Here is a 21,934-nt window from a genome sequence, read left to right as displayed (position 1 = left end):
TGGACACCATGACCAGTGGTGCATCTCTCCTCTCCCAGGCTGCTACCTCCCATCTCACCGGGGGTGAGAAATGCCAGCCCTATTTACAGTGGTAGCAACTGAGGTTCAGCGTTTGGGGCTCATCAGCCAGCTCTAACTCTGGCTGCTAAAGGGGTGGCCGAGAGGGATGACACCCAGGTGTAGATGGTTTTGCCCTGTGGTTTGAGAGAGGTGCGGGGTGCACATCAGGCAGGGTGGGACTGTTGGTACCCCCAGAGGAGAAAGGGCTCTTCTGAAACCCTGGAATGCCAGGGCTAGAAGGCCCTGCCTTCCCCCATGTATGGACAGGGAACCCAAGGCTCAAAGGCAGTACCACCCCCATCTGGATTTCTTGCACTAATGGGGTCCTCACTTGGATCTCCTACCGCCAGAAGTGTCTTAGTGACTTGATAAAGGCATTTTTCTTGGGCCAGGGATTTAGCTCAGTGGTTCCAGTGCCTGCCTTGCAAGCACAAGGTCCCTAATTCGATCCTTGGTAGAAAAAAAAAAAATTTTTTTTCTTGGGGCGAGGCAGAGCTGTCCTGAGTACTGATTAGAAATGACCATGCCCTAGGCTTGAACATTCTGTAGGTACCTTCTTGAGTGGAGACAGGAAACGTAGAGTATTTGTGGCACTCATCAGAGGAACAGACAGAGAAACCTGAAACCTCACTGTCCAAGCGGCCACCAGTACTGGAGGAGCAGAGGCAGTTGACTTCCTCCTGGAGCCTCAGTCCTCCGCTCTGGGTTGTGGATATTGAGAGAGAATGGATGGCACCCAAAGAGCTGGAGACCCCTGCCCGGGGCAGGCGGGCCAGTCCTCCCAGAGGCCTCCTTTGGGCAGCCAGCCACGCTGACTTCAGCCTCTGTGACTCCCTCCTCCCCTCGCAGGTCCCCCGGGGCCTGGGAGGAAGTGAGCCCGGCTGGACAGCCCAAACTGTCTGGTTCCCACAGACTTCAGAGCTGAGGTGGAGGGGGATCTGCTGGGCAGGGGCTCGCTGTGGCCAGAAGGGGTTGGGAAAAAGCCTGGCCAGCTGTAGGCGACCCCCTTGTGTCTGCTGCACCCCCCACCTGGAGCAGTCAAACAGTGGCTCTGAGGAAGGGGGAAAAGGGCTGTGCATGCGGGGTGTGGGTGTACACCTCAATGTGTGTCCCGTGGGGCAGTGTATGGGGGAGGGTGCGAGCGCACTAGAGTGAGCGCAGAGAGACAGAGGAACGGACAGACAGATCAGTGGGTGGGGGCTCTTCCTCAGCTGGGTCAGGGAAGGCAGCCTCTGCCGGGCACTGTTCCCTGTGGTGCATTCCCATGGTGCCCCGGTGACCCCAATGCCTTCCCAGCCCACATCCTGAGCTGGGGGAGTGGGGGTAGCAGGCCTGAAGAAGCATCCTGCCCACACCCCAGGAGGCTTAACCTTGAGCTGGGCTGAGGCCCTGGGTGAACAGAGACAGGGTCAGTCACACCAGGTGCCCACCTTGCTCTGGCCATGAACCCCTTGCCCCTACACACCTCCCCCCACCCCCCAAAGTTTCTCATCTGTCAAAAAATGAGGACAAGCCTCTCAGCCCAAATTCCCAAGCAGGACCCTGGGCCCAGCGCCCGCCTTGGCCTTGCAGTGGAGCCTGGACCAGTGCCTGCCTCTCTGGGCCTGGGTTTCATTCCCTTTGCTGGGTGGGGTGGGGGTCGGCCTGACTCTGGATCTGAGTCTGACCTAAAGGATGGCCTGGAGGAAGTCCCATCAGGGGAAGAGCTGAGCCAGGAGGCCTTGACACCATGATCTCATGGTGCCCTCTGCACACTGCTCAGCCGGGAGACCCCACCCACTGGGCCTCCTGCCCTCACATTCTTTCCATGACCAACCGACACCTCTGGCTCCCGCCCGACCAGCCCACCTGGGCGGGTGCTTCAAGGGCAGCAAGTGCTCCTAATCTGGGAGCGCCCAAAGGCAGCGTCTCGGCACAAAGGAGAAACTGAGGCCAAAGGAGGTAAGTGACATACCCAGGGTCACACAGCAAGGCAGAAGCAGAGCTGTCCTCTCAACCCGTCCGCTGGCCACTCTTGCTGCCTTTGCCACATAACTCTCATGGGGAGGGCACCATCGCATCTGAGTCTGCCTGGAGGGCCCTGCTCGTTGGAGGTTTGTCAGTCTCCAGGAGGGGACCCCAGGCACAATGGCAGCAGCAGGTTAGAGCAGGACAAGGACATCAAGAGCCTGGGGGCTGGCTGAGTAATGGATTGCCTGGCACAGGAAAGGCTCTGGGTTCCACCCCCAACACCATAAAAAAAAATAAAAGGGACATTGAGTCTCCTTGCAGAATGAGGCTAAATCAAATCCTAAAATGGTAGAATCAGTGATATTTAAGAATATTCCAGAGTTCTGAATCACAGTAGCTCAGATTCCTGGACTTTCAGAGTTGACAGAGCACCTCCGGCCCAATTTCTGAATCCCCCCGCACAGGGTTCCAGGAAAGGGAGGCCCCACACCAAAGTGTGGTTCTCTGAGGGGCCTCAGAAGCGCCTCCCCTGCCTTTGGCCTCTGCCTGCGGCCTCTGCCTGCCCTAGCTCAGGGAGCACTTCCCTCCCCAGGAGGCTACCGCACCCAACGGGGCTGACCTTCCTCAGACTCCTGCACATCTTATCTCAGGCAGCTCCCACTCCCAGCCTGCCCACTGCCTCCTTCCCTGAAGGATGGCATTCCAGGGCCCTGAGCTATCCACTGCCTCCACGCCTCCATCAGGTGGGTGTGGCACAGGAGAGACCTCTTGCGGGGTGCCAAGGCTGAGTGCAGGAGCCCAGGAATCCAGGCTGCCTCCCAAACACCCCTTCTCCTTCCCCGTACAGACTCCCACCCTCCCACCGTCTTCCACCTGGGTCACATCCCAGCTCCCTCACTTCCAAGCTTCGTGGCTTTGCAGGAGTTGCCTCCCTTCTCTGTGTTTTCCTCATCTGTAAACAGTCCTACTCCCGTGGAGTTGGATTACATGAGTTAATATTTGTAGAGTGCTGAGCACAGCGGTCTAGCACATGGAAACTGCAATATAAGTGTTTGTTAAGTGGAATAAATAGGTATTTGGGTCCTGAGCATGTCCACCTTAACCTGACTTATCCCCTGCCGGGGCAGTGTCAGTCTGCTACAGAGGCAGGCAGATGAAGGACTATTTATAGACAAGGCATGAGACTCAGTTTCTGGCCTCTCTGCTTCCTTGCTGTGTGATCTTGAGCAAGTGGATTCACCTCTCTGAGCTTCTGTTTCCTCATCTGTAAAATGGGGATAATGGTTCTACCAGGACTGGCAGGTTTGAAATCCCATCCTGCACACTACATGTACAAGTTGGTCACCTGGAATAAAAACAGCCCCCCCCGGGGGGGGGTCACTCTAACCTTTGCCTAGTCCTCTCTGCCTCCTCTTCCACACATGGCAAAAACTATATCCCAAAGGTCCAGAGGTGTCTAATTCCCTCTCCACTGGGAACAGGGTGGTGACTCAGGGAGGCAGCTGGTGGAGCAGGAGGAAGTGGTTCCACAGCTAAAAACAGGCCAGGGCCCATGTGGTCACACAGTCAGCCAGAAAGGCCAGGCTGCCTCCTCACTAGATCCTAGAAAAGAGGCTGGGCTGACTGCTCCCCGGAGGCGATGGCTCCCAGGAGCCCCCCTTCCACACTGAGGCCTCTGCCCTGACTATTCCCCTGCCTGCAGTGCTGCCTCCCACTGGCTCAGCAACAGGAGCCAGGCCAAGCAACACCCTCTCAGAGAAGTGCTGCACCCCTGGTCTGGTTAGATGTCCCCATGATGCCTCTGCATCCTTCCTGTTGCAGTGCAGAAGACACCAGTGTACACAGTCAGCGGCCGAGGACATGGCCAGCCTCACTAGCCTGATGACCAGCACACAGTAGGATCACAGGGAAGTTTTGCTGAGTTAATCCATGGAGCTGTGTTCCCCCAGCCATCCACTCACCACCGATTAAATCTCAAAGAGCCCCCAGGGGCTCCTGTCCCAGGCAGCACCAGCCCACGTCCTGCAGAAAAGGGCTCCTCCCTCACTCCACACAGTCCCTGCACTAGCTCTCCCCTCTGCCACTGGTCCTCAGGGGTCTTCCCCTTCGCCTCCTGGGAGCCCTCTCTCACTCCCACATTCCTTCCCCCTCAGCAACATGATCTCTATTCATTATTGCTCTTCAGTGTCTGGTTCCCCCACCAGAAGGAAACACCGTGATGTCAGGGATTTTGTCTATTCACTGCTTGTCCCCAGAACCTAGGAGAATATCTGGGAGAGGGACTCAAGAAATTGCTGTGAAAAAAAAAAAAAGAAGAAAGAAAGAAAGAAATTGCTGTAAAACAAACAGGCTTTGCAGCCTGCATCGGCTCCTCCTCATCTCATGGAACTTTTGCATGGACCCTGGAAAAAGACACTAGTTTTACCCCAGATGGGAAACTGTGGTCCAGGTAGGATAATTAAGTAGTTTTGAACACCATTCTGCTCTACCCAGGGCCCAATCTGTTACCAGCCCAACTGGCTAGAGGCATCTGAGCTCTGGACTTACCGCTCCAGTGCCGGCTCCTCATGGCCTCTCGGACAGGCATGGTCCAGCCTCCCCTGCTCTCCCCGCTTGCCACTGGCCCACCTGGCTGCAGGGATCCCTCACGGGCACGGCCATGTTCCTCCTGTGCTCAGCACCCTACCCTGGCTCCCTGTCCCCCTGAGTCAGCCTGCCGCTCAAGCTCCTGGCCACGTCTCCAGATGTTCTTCCTGCTCCATCTTCTGCAGAAGGCCGACTGGAACACACTCCCCTGGGCCTGTGACACCCTCCTTTCCATCAGGAAAAGGTCTGCACATTACTTACTTGCATTCTTCTTGGGCGTCGTTCCCACTGGAGAAGAGAGAAGAGACACAGTCCATGTCTCCTGCCTGTCCTCTGGTTTCCTGAGGTCCTCTCAGCTTCCCGCACTGCCACCCTCCCACCGGGGTCCCAGAGGCTGGGAGCTCCCTGAGGGCAAGTGTGACTTTTCTCTGGGCTGTCGCTTGGGGCTGGGCCCAGGGTGGGGACTTGACATGCTGGGAGTGACACTGCCAGCCTTGGGGTCCTGACTCCACTATTCACTAGCTGGAAGCCCATGGATGTGTCCCTGTGCCTCAGTTTCCTAGGAAATGCTGCTGATGAAAACATCCACTCATAGGGCAGAGATAGAATGAACTGGGACCCAGGAAACCCCAGGTTCAGTGCTGATGCCCCATGGCTCCTCCCCACTAGAGTGAGGGCAGGAAGGTGGGTGGCCAGAGCAGGTGATGGGCAACTGGCCAGCTTGGCACTCGGGCCAGGTGGGCACATCCCCAGGGATGATCCCCGCTGCTTCCCACCCTCAGGGGGGTCCCGTCACTGCCGGAATCTTTTCCCACCACTGCCTGGTTGGGTCCAAGGTGGCTGGTGGAATTTGAGGCCACTAGACCCAGACAGGAAAAGGCAACGTCACCAGCCCTGGTGTAATCCAAACCAGATGTGGCCCCAGTGGCTTCCAGACCCATGGGGGTGGTCACTGAGGGCCTGGCCAGGGCCCAGAGGCAGGAAACAGTCTTGGAGGAGAGATTTCTGGGCTGGGCCCAGTTGGGAGGAGCAGTCCCACTGAGGGTGTTAACCCTTCTTAGCCCAAAGGGCCAGGGAAGCTGGTGGCCCAGGCCAGGGAAGCACAGCCACCTTGAAGAAAAGACCCAGGAGGGGCTTTGGGATGGATACTGCAAGAGGAGCCATGCCAGGCAAGCCATGCGAGGGGCAGGGAAGCATGTAGCCTTGGCCCCGGGCCTTGCTCCATCCCAGACCAGCCATGGGCTCCCTCCCTCCCTCCACCAGGGCAGCCCTTGGGTGAACAATCTCTTTCTCCCTGCAGCTGCCTGGGATGGAGCTCTAAGCACAACTGGGCTGGGCCCAGGCCTCCACAGAGGCAGAACCATCTCTGCACCAGCCCGGCTCTGCTGAGTGTGCTCTGCAGCCCCCAGTGAAAGCCAAAACCCATTTTCCCATCCACAATGTCAGATCTACATCCTCTGCTTCCTATGACAGGAGAGGCCCAAAATAGGCACCCAATTAATCAAAAAGGGCTAAGATGAGTTCCTTCAGGGAGATGGGGCCTGGGAAACCATCAGCCTTATTCCGTGGTTCTGGGTATGTTCTTTACCCAGGACATGGTAATTTGCTGGGTGGCCTTGGGAAAGTCACTTTCCCTCTCTGAACCTATTTCCTCACCTGTGGAATATGGTGAATGATACCCTGTCCTATCTTTCAACTGTTATAATGGCCCTGGATATGGCAGAGGAGAGAAGAGCTGAGGATATCACTTTCAGATGTAGAGAAGGAAACTGAGGTTTGGGCTGGGAGTCCAGTCCTGGCTTCCAGTCCCTGCTGTTGCAGTGTTGGATGAGAGGCCTTCCCCGTTTTTGGCCTTGGTTTCCCCAGCTAGATCCAGGCTTTGAATCTCTGCTCTGGGCGATCTCACTTCCTCCCTCCCCCACAGGGTGACTCATTCCTCATCATCGCTCTGTGTGGCCCAGGCTCAGCCTGGGTGGGGGCCAGGGAGGGTGAGAGAACCACTCAGAGGAAACCACAGGCCTGGCCCAGCTGGCAGGTACAGGCGGGCGGGCAGGTGGGGATCCGGGGCCTTGGGGACCCTGTCCATGTGCATACCACCCTCAGAGCCCACGCCAGGATTGGGGCCTCTGAGCTCTCAACTGCAAGAGCCAGGCTCGGCAATCCCCAGCCCCTCACCCCCCACTCTATGTGGCATCTGCCGCGATGGGATCCTGATTCCCTCTGCAGGAACAGGCAGGGCAGGGTGAGGACAGGAGAGATGGAAGGGCCCGGCAGTCTCTGACCTGGGCTTGCCAGGGCTTCTCAGGAGGCAGACAGTGCAGCAGCAAAGAGCAGGGGCTCTGAGCCCAGTCTCCACCACTAACCCACTGTGCAATCCTGAGCCAGAGACCAAATGTCCCTGAGGCTCAGGTGCCCTACGTGAGAAATGGGCACAACACTCCATCCTGGTCATTTCCAGCCTGCTCCGGCTTGCTGAGCAGCCTTCAAGCTCCTCCCACCTCTGAGCCTCAGTTTCCTCTTCCATTGAGCCAGTTAAAAACACTGGGCCCCCAGAACCTGCCAGTGCTGAGCACGGCCCTGTGCTTTGCCTCTCCGCCAACTGAGGCCCCACCCATCTTGGTTTCACCCTGCCTCACTGCCTCAGTTTCCCTCTGTGAACTGGAAATAACAATACTTTATAATCCCGCTAGGAGGAGGGATGAGCTTACATCTTATGTAAATGCTTAACTAGAGCCTGGTGGACAATCAGCACACATTTCGATCTTCTCGCATAGGTGAGGAAACTGAGGTACAAATCAGGGAAGCCATTAGCCTATACTGGTGATGGCAAACCTTTTAGAGCTTTTCATGACACAAGCAGCCCACTGCAGCACGCACGCCATAGGTTCACCTAGACCATGCGCCGGGCAGCCTGGCTCTGAGCCACACGGCACACAGGTGGATGTACTAAGGCACCAGCACACAGTAGGTGTGCAACAAACTGGAGTTGCCCGCACAGAGGGAAGGAGGGCACAGCCGATCTGTACATTTATTTACAAGGCACAAGCTGACAGCAGGCTGGGGGCTGCCCAGGGACCTTCACACTCCTGGGCATGCTGACCCAGTCTTCTAGGTGGAGGATGGGCCCAGAGAGGTTTGGTTGGGCAGGCTTAACCCACAGGCAAGCTCAGGGGTGGTCTCCTGTGTCCCTCAGGCCTCTCGTCTGCCCCTCCATCGGGCCCAGGCAGGGCGCCCTCTCTCTCTCAGAGTTCCTATGTGTTGGTGGTCACAAAGAAGGTGGGCAGGGGTCGGCTGGCCTAGATGGTGCCTTATCTGTTGGGAGTGGAGGGGCATGGAGGTCCTGGTTCACAAAGCCTGCTCTGTCTTCCTGGGCAGCTGGGGTGCCTTTCTGCCCCGCCAGAACCCTCCCATACACAACCTTGGAAGCCCAACATGTGGGACCCCCAGCCACCACATGCCAGCCCAGAGCAAGTCCAGGCTAGGGATGCCCCAGGAGGGGCAGACAGGGGCCACAGGGCAGCGCTCAAACGGGGAGCTAGGGAGGGGACAGGGGAGTGACTTCAAGGCTCGTGGAGGCTGGGATGCGGCTGCTGGGCCCAAGCCCTGTCTGGGGGGCGCATTAGCAGTATGGATCCAGGCCACACTCCAGGAGAGGCAGCTGGCATCAGGGAAGCGTCACTGAGTGGGGGCATGGGGAGCCCTGAGCCTCCTGGCCTGACACAGCCTTGTCTTGCCCAGCCTGTCCCAGGGGCCTGGCCTGCCTTCTGGGCTGTGTGGCCTCAGCCCGGCCACTCAGCGGCTGCGTCCAGGCCTCAGAGCCTCAGACCCCCAGAGCCATGAGGGCTCCCGAGCTGGTGATCTTCTTAAAGCGGTTGGCAGCACTGACGGCAATAAAGTTTTTCTAGGGGAGGAGAAAGAAGGAATCTTATTCAGCACTGGTACAGGGGAGAAAGTGTGGGACAGCTGAGTGTCCTCAATGATCCCTTCAGGCCAAGTCAGTGGACAGGGTTGCACTGCCCAAACTGGGCAAAGGGGGCGCCATGACACCACATGGTCGGGGTTCCTTCCTCCACTCTTCAGGCACATCAGCTGGACTGGAAGTGAACAGCTCTGCTCAAAAGCTCAATGGCTCCAAGTAAAAGATAAACCCCTCACGTGGCAAACAGGTCTCTCCACATCCCCCCTCTTGAGCTCTCTGTCTCCCAGAGGGAGGCTCTGCCCAGGAGTCCTCCTGCTTCTCACCAGAACTCAGGGGCAAGTCAGAGCTCTCTGAGGAGCCTTCGCACAGAGACTGTGTCAGTATGGGGAAAGGGTATTTCAGGCAAGGGGACCCGCAGTGCCAAGGCCCTGTGGCAGAGCCCCACTGGCCAGTCTGAGGGGCGCATAGGAGGCCAGAATGGCTGGAGTACAGTGAGTAATGGTAGAGGAATGAGGCCAGAGAGGAGTAGGCGCCCTCACTCCACACCTCCTGGGGTCTCTGCTCACAGGCGCCTGCTCAGGGAGCTCTCCCTGACTTCCCATCTGAGTTCTGGTGACAAGCAGGGCGCCTCCTGGGCAGAGCCTCACTCTGAGAGGCAGAGAGCTCATTTCCAGCCTGGCCCCTTGGCTTGCTGAGCAGTCTTCAAGCTCCCCCCACCTCTGAGCCACAGTTTCCTCTTTCCTTGAGCCAGGATAAGAGACAGGCTCCCAATCTCTCCCATGGCACTTCCTGGGTGCCTGTTTTTTTCTTTTCTAGAGCCCAGCCTTAACCCTTCCAATAACTCCACTCCCACTGAGGTAAGTTCAGAGACTGGAATCCTGTATCTTATCCACTGCTATGTCCTGGTGCCTAGATGTAGTAGCTGCTCAATAAATATTTGAAAAATGAAGGAAGAGAGCCTGTGATGGGAGCAGAGCTATTTCCCCAAGCCCGAGCCCCAGGTGGGTGCTCCTCCCCAGAATGGCAGGAGTGGGTGGAAGGAGCCCAGCCAGAGCAGAGATAGAAAAGCCAACCCTGTTTTCCAGACAGGGCCAGGACTGGGCAACAGAACCCCTGGTTGCCAGGCAGGGCTCTGTCCACAACCCACCCTCCTCCCTGCTGGCCAGCAGTACCTTCCAGCGCCTCTTCATGAGGTATTTCTTAAGCAGGATCTGGGACTTAAGACGGCAGTTACAGCGCTTGGCCTTCTCGGCCAGGTTGTTGAGCCAGGGGTGGGCCAGGCACTGGGCAGCATTCATTCGGGCCCTGTGGAGAGGGCAGCATATTGCTAAAGGAAATGCCAGGCCCAGCAGGCAGCCTTCAGACCTGGTTCCCATACTGTGAGTATATATGCAGTGAGCTTACACACACACACACACACACACACACACACACAATGAGCTTGCACACACGCAGTGACCTTGCACACACAGAGTTCAGGTCCTAGGTGAGCCTCACCCCTGGTCCTTGACGATGAGCTTGGAGACGAAGTCTTTGGCCTCATCTGACACAGCCTCAAAGGTCTCCTCGTCAAAGTACCAGTTGGAAGACAGGACATTGTTCAGGGTCTCGGTGTCATCATCTCCCAGGAAGGGGGAGAGGCCGCTCAGCCTGGAGGGAAGGGGTGGCAGGGGGCAGGGAGAGGAGACCACAGATGCTGAGTTGGAGGTGGGGGGCAGAGCCTAGAAGGCAGCACCGTGTGCTGGAAAGACCCCCAGCTTCCCGAGTGGGACAGACCTGGGTTTGAATCTGGCTGGATGACTTTGGGCAAGTCACTTCCCCTCTCTGAGCCTCACTCTTCTCATCTGTAAAATGGGCATAATCACCCCAGCTTCCCAGGTTATGGTGAAGATGAGAAATGATGAGTGCAAGGCATGTGGCAAAGGCACAAAACTTCTGCACTGCCCCTCTGCTCCCACTCTGCTTCACCCCAAATCTGCTGGCCTGGGCCGGGGATTTAGCTGAGTGGTTCCGGTGCCCGCCTTGCAAGCGCAAGGTCCCAAGTTCAATCCCCAGTACCAAAAAAACCCCAAATCTGCTGTCCAGAGCCTTGGGATGGGATGCTGTGTCTTTAGGGGTCTTTGTTTTTCCATCTATAAAATGGGAACAGAGGGTCCTTTCCTGGTTGTCCCTACACTCCCAACCCCCTGCAAGTCCCGGGGGATGAAGGAGGTAACGCTACCTCACCAGAACCCCAAAGCCTGTCTTGGCCTCCACTGCCCACCCTGGGTCCCTACCGACCCCAGAAACACCTTCCCCTGGGGCTCACAGCATGTAGGTGATGACGCCCAGACTCCACATGTCAGTCTTATCGGAGATCTGCTCATAATTCACCACCTCAGGGGACAGGAACTCCGGGGTCCCAAAATTCACCTTCAGCTTCTCGCTGGGGTTATACCTGGGGTGACAGCAAGAGTTCAGCGCCCCCAGCCTACTCCTGGAACCCTCTCCCCTCCCTGGGCCCTCCCCTCCCCACCCACCAGAGGGTACCTCCGCGCCAGGCCAAAGTCAATGATCTTCACCAAGTGTCCCGTGCTGTTGACACACAGGATGTTCTCTGGCTGAGGAGACAGGGAGTGGCCCGGGTTGGCCTCTGACCCAGCTCACCCTGCCTCCCCACCAGTTCCACTCCAGGGCCTGGCTCGGTGAGGCAGAGACCCAGTGTGACAGAGACTCTTCAGGCCGGCCTGCTCCCAGTCCAGCAAGGACACTGCAGCCCAGACAGATGAGTGAGGCTGCAAAGCTTCGGACCTCTTAGTAGGCTCAAGGGAATTTCCTTCTATTTAAGGCTGTGAAAGATCAAAGCCTAGCAATGATAGGGTGGGGACACTTAAGTCTGCAGAAGAGAGGTGTGCAGGGGAGGCGCCCCAGGGTGTGGAGCACTGCAGACCACAGCAGAAAACATTGCTCAGCGGTGCCAGAGGAAGCCCTCAAAGTGCAGCCTGCACTGCTCTGGGCACACTCGTGGTCATAAAATATCAGACCCTGGGCCCTGGGTCATCTAATTTCTCTCTCTTTTTTTTTTTTTTGAGATGGGGTCTTACTAGGCTGGTCTCAAGCTCCTGGGCTCCAGCAATTCTCCTGCCTCAGCCTCCTGAGAAGCTGAGGCTGCAGGTACACACTATCAATGTCTACAACTTCCTCATCCATACTCCCAACAATCCTGTGAGACGGATACTGTTACCTTGATATAAAACTCAAAGTACACTGAGGTACAGTTACCATTCATCCCCATTTTATGACAGGATTTGAGCCCAGGGCTGTGGAACTCCAGCACTGGCCTCCTGGTATCTGTCCCTCCATACCGCTGCCAGCCAATAAGGCCCCTTTGGGCACTTTACAGGGTAAAGTGTGGCACATATGACCATCCTGGGTCGCTCTTCCAAGACAGTGCCCGCCTGCTCCTGCCTCCTTGGGCCCCACCCTCATGCTAACAAAGCGCCCACTAGGTGCTCAGCCAAGGCTCAGAGGGAAGCTGCGCCCAAACGCAGGTGAGCATGTGAAGGAAGTCACCTAGGCCCCTAGGCCGCCATATCCCGTCCTAGAACACAGGCACACAGGCCTGAGCCAAGGTGGCAGGGGATAAATCTTATAGCTAACAACAGCTCAAAGGCAGAGGATTTCACATGCAGCCTGGCACCTCCTGGCCACACAGGCCATGTGCCATGGAGTAAGACAAGAGTACCCTGGCTCTCCAGGGTGTGTGCCACCCTTACCCCGCCTCCGTGCCATTCTGTTGTCTATCTGAGCCCTGTGGGCTGCCCAAGGCCTTTCAGGGCTGACAGAGCCACTCAGAGCAGGACGAAAGTGACTTCCACAGTTCGTGTCCCACCAAACAAGGAAATGAAAAAAGGTCCCAGCATGGGGACAATTGAGAGACAGAACCACCCAAACCTCCTCGGGGAGATGCTCAACACCCACTCAAGGATCTCAGGTGCCTTGCAGCCAAGGGACCTGGGAGTGACCATCGGTCTGGATACTCCCAGCTTTCTTTACTATAAAACACATTTGTGGTGACAAACTTATTGCTATCCTGAAAATCACATTTTAGGATGCAGAGGCTGCAGGTTGACTGTCTTCCTGGGACATTGCATTTTAAGCTGGGACCCTGCTCTAGCCCCCAGGGAAACTGGCTCTCACAGGGAATGGCCAGCCTCCAGTGTCCCCGCGCTGGCACAGCTGCCTGGCTCAGGGCCAGGGCTGCCCTCTGCCCCCGGAACTCAGGAGTCACCTGCTCGTTTTCCTAAGCCTTTGGCAAATCACATTGGCCTATCCATCTCCTACCTGGATTCTTCCCATTGCCCCTCATCTCCGCTGCTCCCACCTTGCCTTGCTAAAACCCATCTCCTCCTTCACCTGCCCCAGAGGGTGGTACCAGCACACTGACCAGGCACTGTCCCCTGTGCAGAGGGTCACACACCTGTGCAGAGTGGCACCAACCCCAAACCAACCCAGGCAGTGCCAGACACAGCCACAGCATCCCTTACCCTACTCCAGACCCTGATGCTCTGGCCCCTGTGTCTTCCTCCACTGCCACCTGCGTGTCCCTCCCTCTCACGACATTTTCCTTAACATTTTGGATGGTTTGTGACACTGTTTCCAGGTTTAGTCATTACATTATGAATGTCTGCTGCTCTGATAATCTGTATGCTCCCTGGGATATGGACCATATTCTCTTAATCCCTATGGTAAACCCTGTTCTAAAATCAGGTGTAGTGGTGCATGCCTGTAATCCCAGCACTCTGGGAGGCTGAGGCAGGAGGATTGTAAATTTGAGTCAAGCCTGGAAAACTTAGCAACTTAGGGAGACCCTGTCTCAAAAAAAAAAAAAAAAAAGACTTCGTGAAAGTCCTGGGTTCAACCACAACTACAAACAAATAAATGAATAGATACATACATACATACCATGCTAGGGATGCTCTTGCTTGCTACCGGGTACTGCCTTCCAGCCTGTGCCCATTGAGTGAATGAAGGAAAGTAGCACCCAACTTGCGGATGGTGCTAGCACACCACATGCCCCTCCAGCTGCGCCACTTGTTCCCCATACATTAGCACTGCCATAAAGACCACACATCCCTGGCACCCGTGCTGTCCCTCCCTGCCCCCTGGGCTCTAGACAGCCACACTTTAGTAGTGGGAGCTGATGTGACACACAAATTCTGCTCGCTCTCCCTGTCTTGCTGTGTGCATGGCGCTGAGCCAGGTCAGAAGGGATATAAATGTCCCTTCACTACGCAGCCCTGTTGCCCTTGCCTTGGGTGCAGCACAACTGGTAAGCTCGTGGGGGAGGATTTTTATTTCTTTGGGTTGTCTTTGGATCTCTACCACCCATACACTGCCTGGCATCAAGCAGGTACTCAATGCACACTTGTTGGCTTTGAATAAATAAACATTAGGAGTCTCTGTCACTCTGTGACAGGCCTGTTATTCCTGCTTGGATGTGTGGACTCTGAGCTTGGTGCTCACAGGACTGTAAAGGACCCTTATGAATACTTAGTACCAGGCTAGAAGTTCCGTGAGAGCTGGGACCTTGGTCCCTCCTGTCTGTCTCTGCTCCTGGCACTTAGTAATTACTCAGTAAACCTCCCACGAATGGAAGGAGGACAGAGGAGGAAGGATGGGAGATGGAGGGAGGCTGGCAGCTCAGTACCTTCAGGTCCAAGTGCAGGACCCTCATCTTGTGCATGAAGAGGATCCCGTCACAGATCTGCCTGACGAACACCATGGTGTCCACCTCAGTCAGCTGGTAGTCCTCATCCACGATCCTCTCGAAGAGCTCGCCTCCCTCGATGCTGCGTGCACAGACCCCTCTGCAGGCTGCTCTGGGCTGTGGGCACCCGCCCCTCACCCTCGCCCTACAGCTGGGACTCACTACTCCATGAACAGGATGATCTCATGCGAGGTCTCGATGGCCGCATAGAGCTGGATCAGGTTGCGGTGGTTGAGCTGGTTCATGACCTCAATCTCCAGCATCACCATTTCCTGGAGGCCAGGAAGCCGAGAGGACCAACGCATCATCGTCTCTCCACACCCCGGCCTCCTGGCCTCACCCCACCAGACCTTCGGGGCTGCTGACCACTGCCCACATCACCCTGAGAGCGCCCTGGCCCCCTCTCTCCCTCCAGGTGACCCCCGCCTAGACATTCCCATCAAGCCCCTGGGTTTGCACTGCATCCCGATGGGGTCGGCTCCCAGACACCTCTGCCCCTGAGTGCTCCCTTCCGCCCCAGATGCCAACCGAGCAGCTGCCCCCTCAACTTTTCCCTTGGATGACTGAGGGACCTCAAATCTATCTTGCCCCACACTGAGCCCTTGACAGTCCACAGCCGATTTGTCCCCAGCTTGCCCTCCAGCAAAAGCACAGCAGGCCTCACCCAGGCAGGCCGGACCAGAAGTTAGGAGCTATCCTGGGTCCCCTCTGTCACTCCCTCCCTCAGGCATCACATTCAACCCATCAGGAAGTCTTTTGACAAAGCCCCTCCTCAGAGTAGGTTAGAAACCCAGTCAACTCAGTCATTTCTCCCCTCCTCCACCATTGCCTTCCTAGTCTAAGCCACCATTATTTGTCCACTTTCAGCAAGGTGTGACCCAGTTATCACACTGCTGCGCTGGTAGCTGTGGCAGGAAGACTGCACTAGGGAAATTGGCAAATGCTCCCTCCCTGTTCTACCTGGGAGGCAGGGCCACTAGTTAAGCACTGGCCACCATGAGGCTCCCAGTTGATTCTCTCTCCTCCCTTCAGGCCTCCCCTCCCCTCCCACTTCCTCGGAGAGGTCTTTTCTGAAAGAATCCCACAAGCCTCATGCCCTCCATTTCGCACCTGATTTTATTTTTCTTCGCAGCCCTTCTCAATATCTAACACCATGCTTTTTGTTTTTAGCTTTTAGTTATCTGTCCCTGTACTGTAGCCTGTCAGCCAGAGAGGGACAGAGACCTTTTTGGGTCACTGACATTTCCACAGCCCCTGGCACAGGGAATGGCTTAGAAAGACCGCCCAATCATCAGGTAACAGGTAGGGGCTCCAGTTAATCTGCACAGCATAGGGGGCCTGGGCATCTGTGCCCTGCCAGGTCCTGGGCAGAGGCCAAGTGGGAGGGACGGTGAAGGACACAGCGACATAGAAAACATGATCTTGCCCATTGTTCTTAGAGCCTCGAGGGGAAACCCGGCTATGGCATCTGGAGCTGCTTCTTGCCCTCTGGCTGGGCCCTGAGCCTCTGCATACTTCCTAGCACCACTGCTGTTTCTGTCCCTTGGCCTTTCCGCCTATTCCCCTTCTTTTCTTTTCTGGCACAAGGGCTCTACCCCTGAACTATGTCCCCATAGTCTCTTCTGCCTGAAACTTTCTCCCTGCATCTCCATAGACCATCTCCTCACTCTGAAGCCCTTCCCTCAGGAGAAGCTGGTCTAGGAATCTTCCCTGATCCCCCAGGCAGAGTCGGAAGCCTCCCCAGCCCCCACTCATAAACCCCACTTTTCTGAGTTGCAGTTCTGACCACACTGGGGTGTTGATGTGCTCACCTCCCCAAACCACAGCCCCTCACCACAGCGCCTCTGCCTGCCTTTGGTCATCCATTCCCTGGACAAATATGGCTCCTGGCCTCTGAGCTGGGCCAGGCACCAGGCTAGAGGAAAAGCTCTGGGCCAGGCATCTCCACCTTGGTGTCAGCTCCCTGAGAGCAGGGACCATAGCCCTGCACCTGGGTACCCTGGCCACAGCCCACTCTAGTGTTGCTGAACTGAACCTAGGGTGTGCACACCCCAGGGGAGGTCCCCAGAGAAGTTCACGAACTGAGGTATCTGGATTATAGTTGGGACATCTGGGCCCTGCAGCAGGGCTATATGTCTATCCACCTGTCACTCTGTGCGGCATCTCCAGCACCAGGCCCCGGGGTCAGTGGTGCAGATGGAGGAGGGAGAGAGGTACCCACTCCAAGACCTCCCTCTCCATGCACCCAGGCATTCCCCCGATACCTTGTCTTTGGGGGTCTGCTTCTTGATGACTTTGGCTGCCAGCTTGAGGCCTGTGGCTTTCTCTGTGCAGGTGCAGACTGCTCCAAACTTGCCCCTGGAGAGGGAGGAGGCTGGGAGTGAGGGGGTTCAGAAGGGCAGAGGGGTCAGCAGGGTCCCATGCTCTGTTCCATCTCAGCCCCAGCCCTGACGGTGACCCTGGGTTCTCCTCTGGAAGGTGGAGCACTCACCCAGCCAGCCCTGACTCTCCCCCAAATCCAGAAGCCTCACTGCCAGGGCAGTGGCTCTGTGGATCACACAAAGCATGAGCACAGACAGGACAGGTTCCGGGGGAGGGCGGGGGCAGCCCTTGGATTCGGTCCCAAACTGAAACTTGGGCGTGTACAGCCTGTTCCTGGAAGGGAAGTCCCCAGAAAAGTTCACGAACTGAGGTGTCTGGATTATAGTTGGGGCATCTGGGCCCTGCATCAGGGCTGTTTGCCTGTCCACCTGTAACTCTGTGTGGCATCTCCAGTGCAACCCACCAGAGGGCAGGGCAGGTCCCTGAGGTCACTTTCAGGCAGAAGGAAAGGTACCAGGCAGAACCAGACTTTCTACAAAGCAGGAATCACCCTGAAGGGTCACTGGGGCCTGGGACCAGAGGCAGACAGGAAAATACTGCTTCCTATATGAGAACACTGAGTGACCTGTGTATCACAGTGACAGGGCCCAACAGCACATAACAGCCGATGGATGACCTATGTGGAAGTGAACACATCCTCATCTGTGTGTCCCAGCCACAGGGCTGGGTGCTGTGCTGTCCCTAGGTCCCCGTGGGGGTCAGGCTCACCCTCCAAGTGCCTCCTTGGAGTTCAAGCTGAATTCGCTGTTAACATTTCCGGGCCGAAGCTCCACGACGCGGTGTGGGAAGGGGGCGGGAGGAGGGGGACAATCGTCTGGGGAGGCAGAGCAGAGTCACCATGGTCAGTGCTGCCTGTGTCAAGACAGCTGAGGATTCACTTTCCTGCCCCCCCCCCCGCACACACACCCACCCTGGGGATGGTAAGTTCACCAAATGATACCTCGGGAACACCTGGCTCCAGGGGTTAAGGAACCCAGTTTCTGAACTGAGTTCTCTGTCCCGCCCCCCCCCTCCCCAAATGGCCTTAGGAGGCCTCTGCTCCTCTCAGAGGGACCCAGCTTCTAGCAGAACAATGAGCTCGCTGATTGGACTTCTTGGACTCTCCTATATTAGAAATGGGAGGATTCCACCCCACATTATCTTTGTTTCTATGAAAGACAACCGATCAGACAAACCAACCAAAACCGCAGCCATGGAGTGGAATCTCAGAGGGCTGGGGCGCTGTGTCTGAACTACCGGGTGGGTGGTGGGACCTGCACAACCTCTAACACGGGCCTCTGCGGAAGAGCTGTTTGGTGAGGAGAGCCCGCCATCTAGCGGCCAGTATGGGGACCAGCCGGCCCTGAAGGCCAGCAGGCTGAGTCATGGGGAATGGAAACCTCTATATAAATAGCTAGAGGCGACAGGGAAGCCAGGCTGGTGATAAATCAGATGGCCCTTGGAGGTGGTTCAGGGCCCGTAACTGCAGGATGTGATCTCAGGGCGGGGCGGAGGTCTCTGCTGCCGCTGGGGGCAGAAGGCAGGGCCCCTGGCTGCCGCCCAGCCGCCAGATCCTCCCACCCAGTCTGGGTGGCACTGAGCCGCTCACCAGGCCAGGCCAGGCCAGCTGGCAGGTCTCCCAGAGCACTTCGGCCTGAAGGGGGTTGTCAGGACACTCCAGGCTCTCCTGACCCTGTCTCAACCCCACCCTCAGCCCTCTCCCTCTTCCTGGCTGCCCAAGCTTTCTCATGCTCAGTGCTCTGCTGCCCACCGAATAAGCTCCAATAACCCCACTGGGCCTTGTCTGAGCCCATGGAGGCTGCTCTGCAGCTCAGCTTCCTTGGTCACTGATCCCACACAGACACCTGTGCTCCTCAGCTCGTGAACCCTCAGTGGGCCCCAGGACCCACTCTCCCAGGATGTAGTTTGAGCCTTTGAGCCTTTTGCATTTGAGGCTTGTTACAGGTTGACCCTCAATTCCACTGTCCAGTAAGTTGGTGTTGCTCCAATAATCTCCCTGATTTTGGTTGGTTGGTTGGTTTGTTGGTTGGTTGGTTTAACCCTATTTTAACCAAAGGAAAAAGAATCAAAAGTGGACTCTGGACCCAGGCTGTCTTCACTATGTGTTTCGGGCACTTCACTTCCCTTTTTCCACTTCTAGCAATAGGAAATGCTTCCTGGCACTGTGTGACATTTAGACAAGTGGCCTGGGTGAAGCCTGGCCTAGGGCACTTCAGCCCCTGAATGAGGACACTTGGGACTGATTGCCCCACCCCACCCCTGGGGCCCAGGCCAGCCCAGACCCCGCCTACCCAGAATCTGGAAGCAGTCCTCCTCCCTGGCTGGGAGACAGAGGGCCTGCCCCTCCTCCGCGGTCTCTGAGGGCGCAGCCTGGAACCCGATTCCCCTCGAGGTGTCCCCTTGCACCTTGGCCTGGCCAGCCTGGCCGGGGGCTTTCTCTCCTGCTTCCTTCTGGCTCCCTGCCACGATGTTCTTCTCTCCTTCTGCCTTGGCTGGCTCAGGATCTGGGGGGCCAGATGTGTCAGGTACCCCTTCAAAGATGAGCTCTGATGCCTCACTGAGGGGCTTTGGGGCCAGCAGTTTCTCAGAGCTGGAAGGTAAGAAGAGCAGTGAGGCTTCCGCAGCCACCACACCCAGGCCTCAGGCAGGGCTCATGCTCCTGGACCTCAACTGCCACCTGGAGTGGTCCAACCCTGCCCCAAAGTCCTCCAGATGCACTCCGAACAAGATCCAGGATGGCTGCAGTCATTGCACACTGACAGATCATTAATGACAAGATGCTTGATATGGGTCATCAATGTGCAGCTACAATTAGGGAATTATATAACTCTTGATTCATAAAGACTGTGGGGATGAATTGATATTATTAATATACAATTATTAAATTGATATGATGATATTATTATAGTTTACAACCTAGCATTAAGACCTCGTTAGCACTCAGGTGTGCACATCTGATCACATCATAAAACCAGTGCTGTGTTATGGCTACAAAAATCTTAGCAATGATCTGCCAGTCTGTCAGTCATCTTTTCATATTATGCTAATAATTATATTAAAATCCTTTCCTCCTGAAATCTCAGCCCAGCCCTTGACTAGAGCCAAGCCCATGGAACAAGGGGAAATTTTTGCCCAAATGTCTAGCCAGAGAAGAGAAGACAAATCTATCTGTGGTGGTCTTTGGAGACATCTCCTCATTCCAGGCCTCTATGAATGGGAGTCAAGTCCTGGGTTCTGCAGGGACAATGTGGCAAAGCCAACACCCAGGACAGAGGGAGCTGAGCATCAGCACTACCCTATCCAGGACTGAATGGGAAGATCAAAATGCCCAGACAGGGGAATCAAGTGTGTCCCTAGGGAAAGGGAGCCAAAAGGTGCCTCCCATTCGCAGGCAGGAGCATTCACCTTGAGATGATGGCGGGGCAGCTGGGGCTATGCAGAAAGGCAGGAGAGCCTCTCCTGGCCGCGGCTTGGCCCTCTGCCGCCTTCTTGCCCACCTTGGGCTCTCCAGGTGCTCGGCTGCCTGAGGGTCCTTGCTCAGCACTGGGCTTCTTGGCACTGGCCTCAGCTGTCTCAGTCTGCTGGGGCAGGGCTGCCGGCTGCCCAGCATTGCCCTCTGCAGGGCCCCCTCCCTGGTCAGCCTCTGCCTCAGGGCTCTGGCTGCTGGTTGAGGGCTGAACTAGGACACCATCCCCTTTCTCCGGGGCAGGGGCTTCGGCAGCTCTCTTCAGGGTGGATGGATCCAGATCTTTCTTGGGGTCTGGGGACCCGGGGTGTTTCTCTGCAGCCAGAGGTTCTTCATCTGTAGCACTGTTAGGTGCCTTGTCTATAAGAAGGTGAGACGTCTGTCAGGATCCCCCCGCCTTCCCCTCCCCAGCCAGGCTGGACAGAGACCAGCCCTGGGCCCAGGTCTCCACCCGGGCAACAATTTGCACATGCTTGTCCCATGGAGCCACTTGGTGGGCCCCTGAGATGGACTGCCAGAACCTTGGTGGCCTCTGTGGGAGGCTCTGGCCCTCTGAGTGAGTCTTGCTTCCCCTCCCTCCGCTCTGTGCCCAGTGTCTAGGTACATTCCCCAACAGCCATCCACGGAGGCTTCGCATCCTCCCAGTCTCTCTCCAGGGAGATCTTCATGCAGGCCCTGGACCCAGCCTAACCCTACCCAGAGATCATTCTGATTCCTGAGTTCCCTATGCACCATGCAAAGAAATCTTGGGCTCAGAACTCTCTCTGAGGAACCTGCCCAACCCTGAATCCAACCATCCTTTCCCAAGCTCCTCCCTCCAACTCCTGCCCTAGCTTGGCACCTGTTGAGTTCTGGATTCCCAGCTCGACTGATCCATTTTCTGTCGCCATGAGGTAAGGAGGCGTGTGCTTCTGCTTGTCTAACTCAAGTCTTTCTAGCTGCAGAAAGAAGAGGGGTATGTTGGACTCTCAGTTGCCCTGTCTTGTCTAGCTGTGGCAAGAGGAGGCCAGGCCAAGCTGACTAAGGGAAGAGACGTACCTGGAGCAGAGAGGGGCAACCTGTGGCCACTTGTCTCGCAGCAGCTACTCAGGAGCAGTCCCAGGGCAGTTGTAAGGGATTGGGCCGGGTGGGCAGAGGCGGAGGCAGGGGTGTGGGCCCTGGAGGCGGGGACGGAGAAGAGGATCTCTTACACCAGGGGCCATGCAGCTCAGGCTGCCACCACCTGTCACTCTTGGCCCCTGTTCAGAGGACACAGCATTCTTCCCACAGCCTGACTGGGGTGGAATGGTGTTGGAATAAGCAGGAAGAGAAAAAAAGGGGGTACCTGGGGCCCTGGGGGAACAGCCCTTTCCCCAGGCCTTGCCCAGGACCCCAACTTAGGATCAGAGGGGCCTGGAAGGAGAGGGGGTCTTCAGGCAGAGCTGAAGGGCAAGATCAGACCATGCCCAGGCCTGGTCTTGGCTCTGCTCACCTGCATGCCACAACTCCTAGGGTTTCCCAGAACCGGCAGACCCACGAAGGCCCAAGGATAATTATCCTGGCCCCAGTGCCCAGCTCTGTGCCCTTGGCATCTGGACCTACTTGGACCATCTTTGGGTAAGAAATTGTCTCATGGGCACTTGCTTACTATGGCTACGGGCACAGAAGCTTTTTCTTTGGAAAATCTTCTCAGGCTCCTGGGCCGTGGGAGGTGGCCAGTGCCCTGTGCCGCTCCCCAGATCCAATCCAGTTCTCTGGCAGCCTGCCCAGGATGGGGGGGCGGGCAGCGGAGGGTCTTTTCAAGAATCCTTCATTACGATTTGGATCCCAACTCCAGGTGTTC

General features: G+C 56.6%; 1 protein-coding gene across 1 annotated transcript; it reads right to left on the bottom strand.

The window, feature by feature from the left end:
* Positions 1–7,606: 7,606 nt before the first annotated feature.
* On the bottom strand, positions 7,607–21,280 carry Mylk2 (myosin light chain kinase 2). Its single transcript, XM_004840596.3, has 13 exons — positions 21,151–21,280; positions 20,954–21,050; positions 20,052–20,472; positions 18,938–19,236; positions 17,355–17,460; positions 16,529–16,622; positions 14,427–14,536; positions 14,205–14,346; positions 11,045–11,115; positions 10,824–10,952; positions 10,013–10,165; positions 9,688–9,820; positions 7,607–8,497 (listed from the first exon to the last, which is right to left on the bottom strand). The coding sequence occupies exons 2-13, from the start codon at positions 21,000–21,002 to the stop codon at positions 8,417–8,419; spliced, it is 1,788 nt and encodes a 595-aa protein (XP_004840653.1). The 5' UTR covers positions 21,003–21,050; positions 21,151–21,280; the 3' UTR covers positions 7,607–8,416.
* Between the last annotated feature and the right edge of the window lie 654 nt (positions 21,281–21,934).

Source organism: Heterocephalus glaber, unplaced genomic scaffold (genome assembly GCF_053883595.1).
Source record: "Heterocephalus glaber isolate CG9 unplaced genomic scaffold, H.glaber_assembly_v1.0 deba00001532, whole genome shotgun sequence".
Lineage (NCBI taxonomy): Eukaryota > Metazoa > Chordata > Mammalia > Rodentia > Bathyergidae > Heterocephalus > Heterocephalus glaber.
This window is presented reverse-complemented; position numbering and strand designations above follow the sequence as displayed.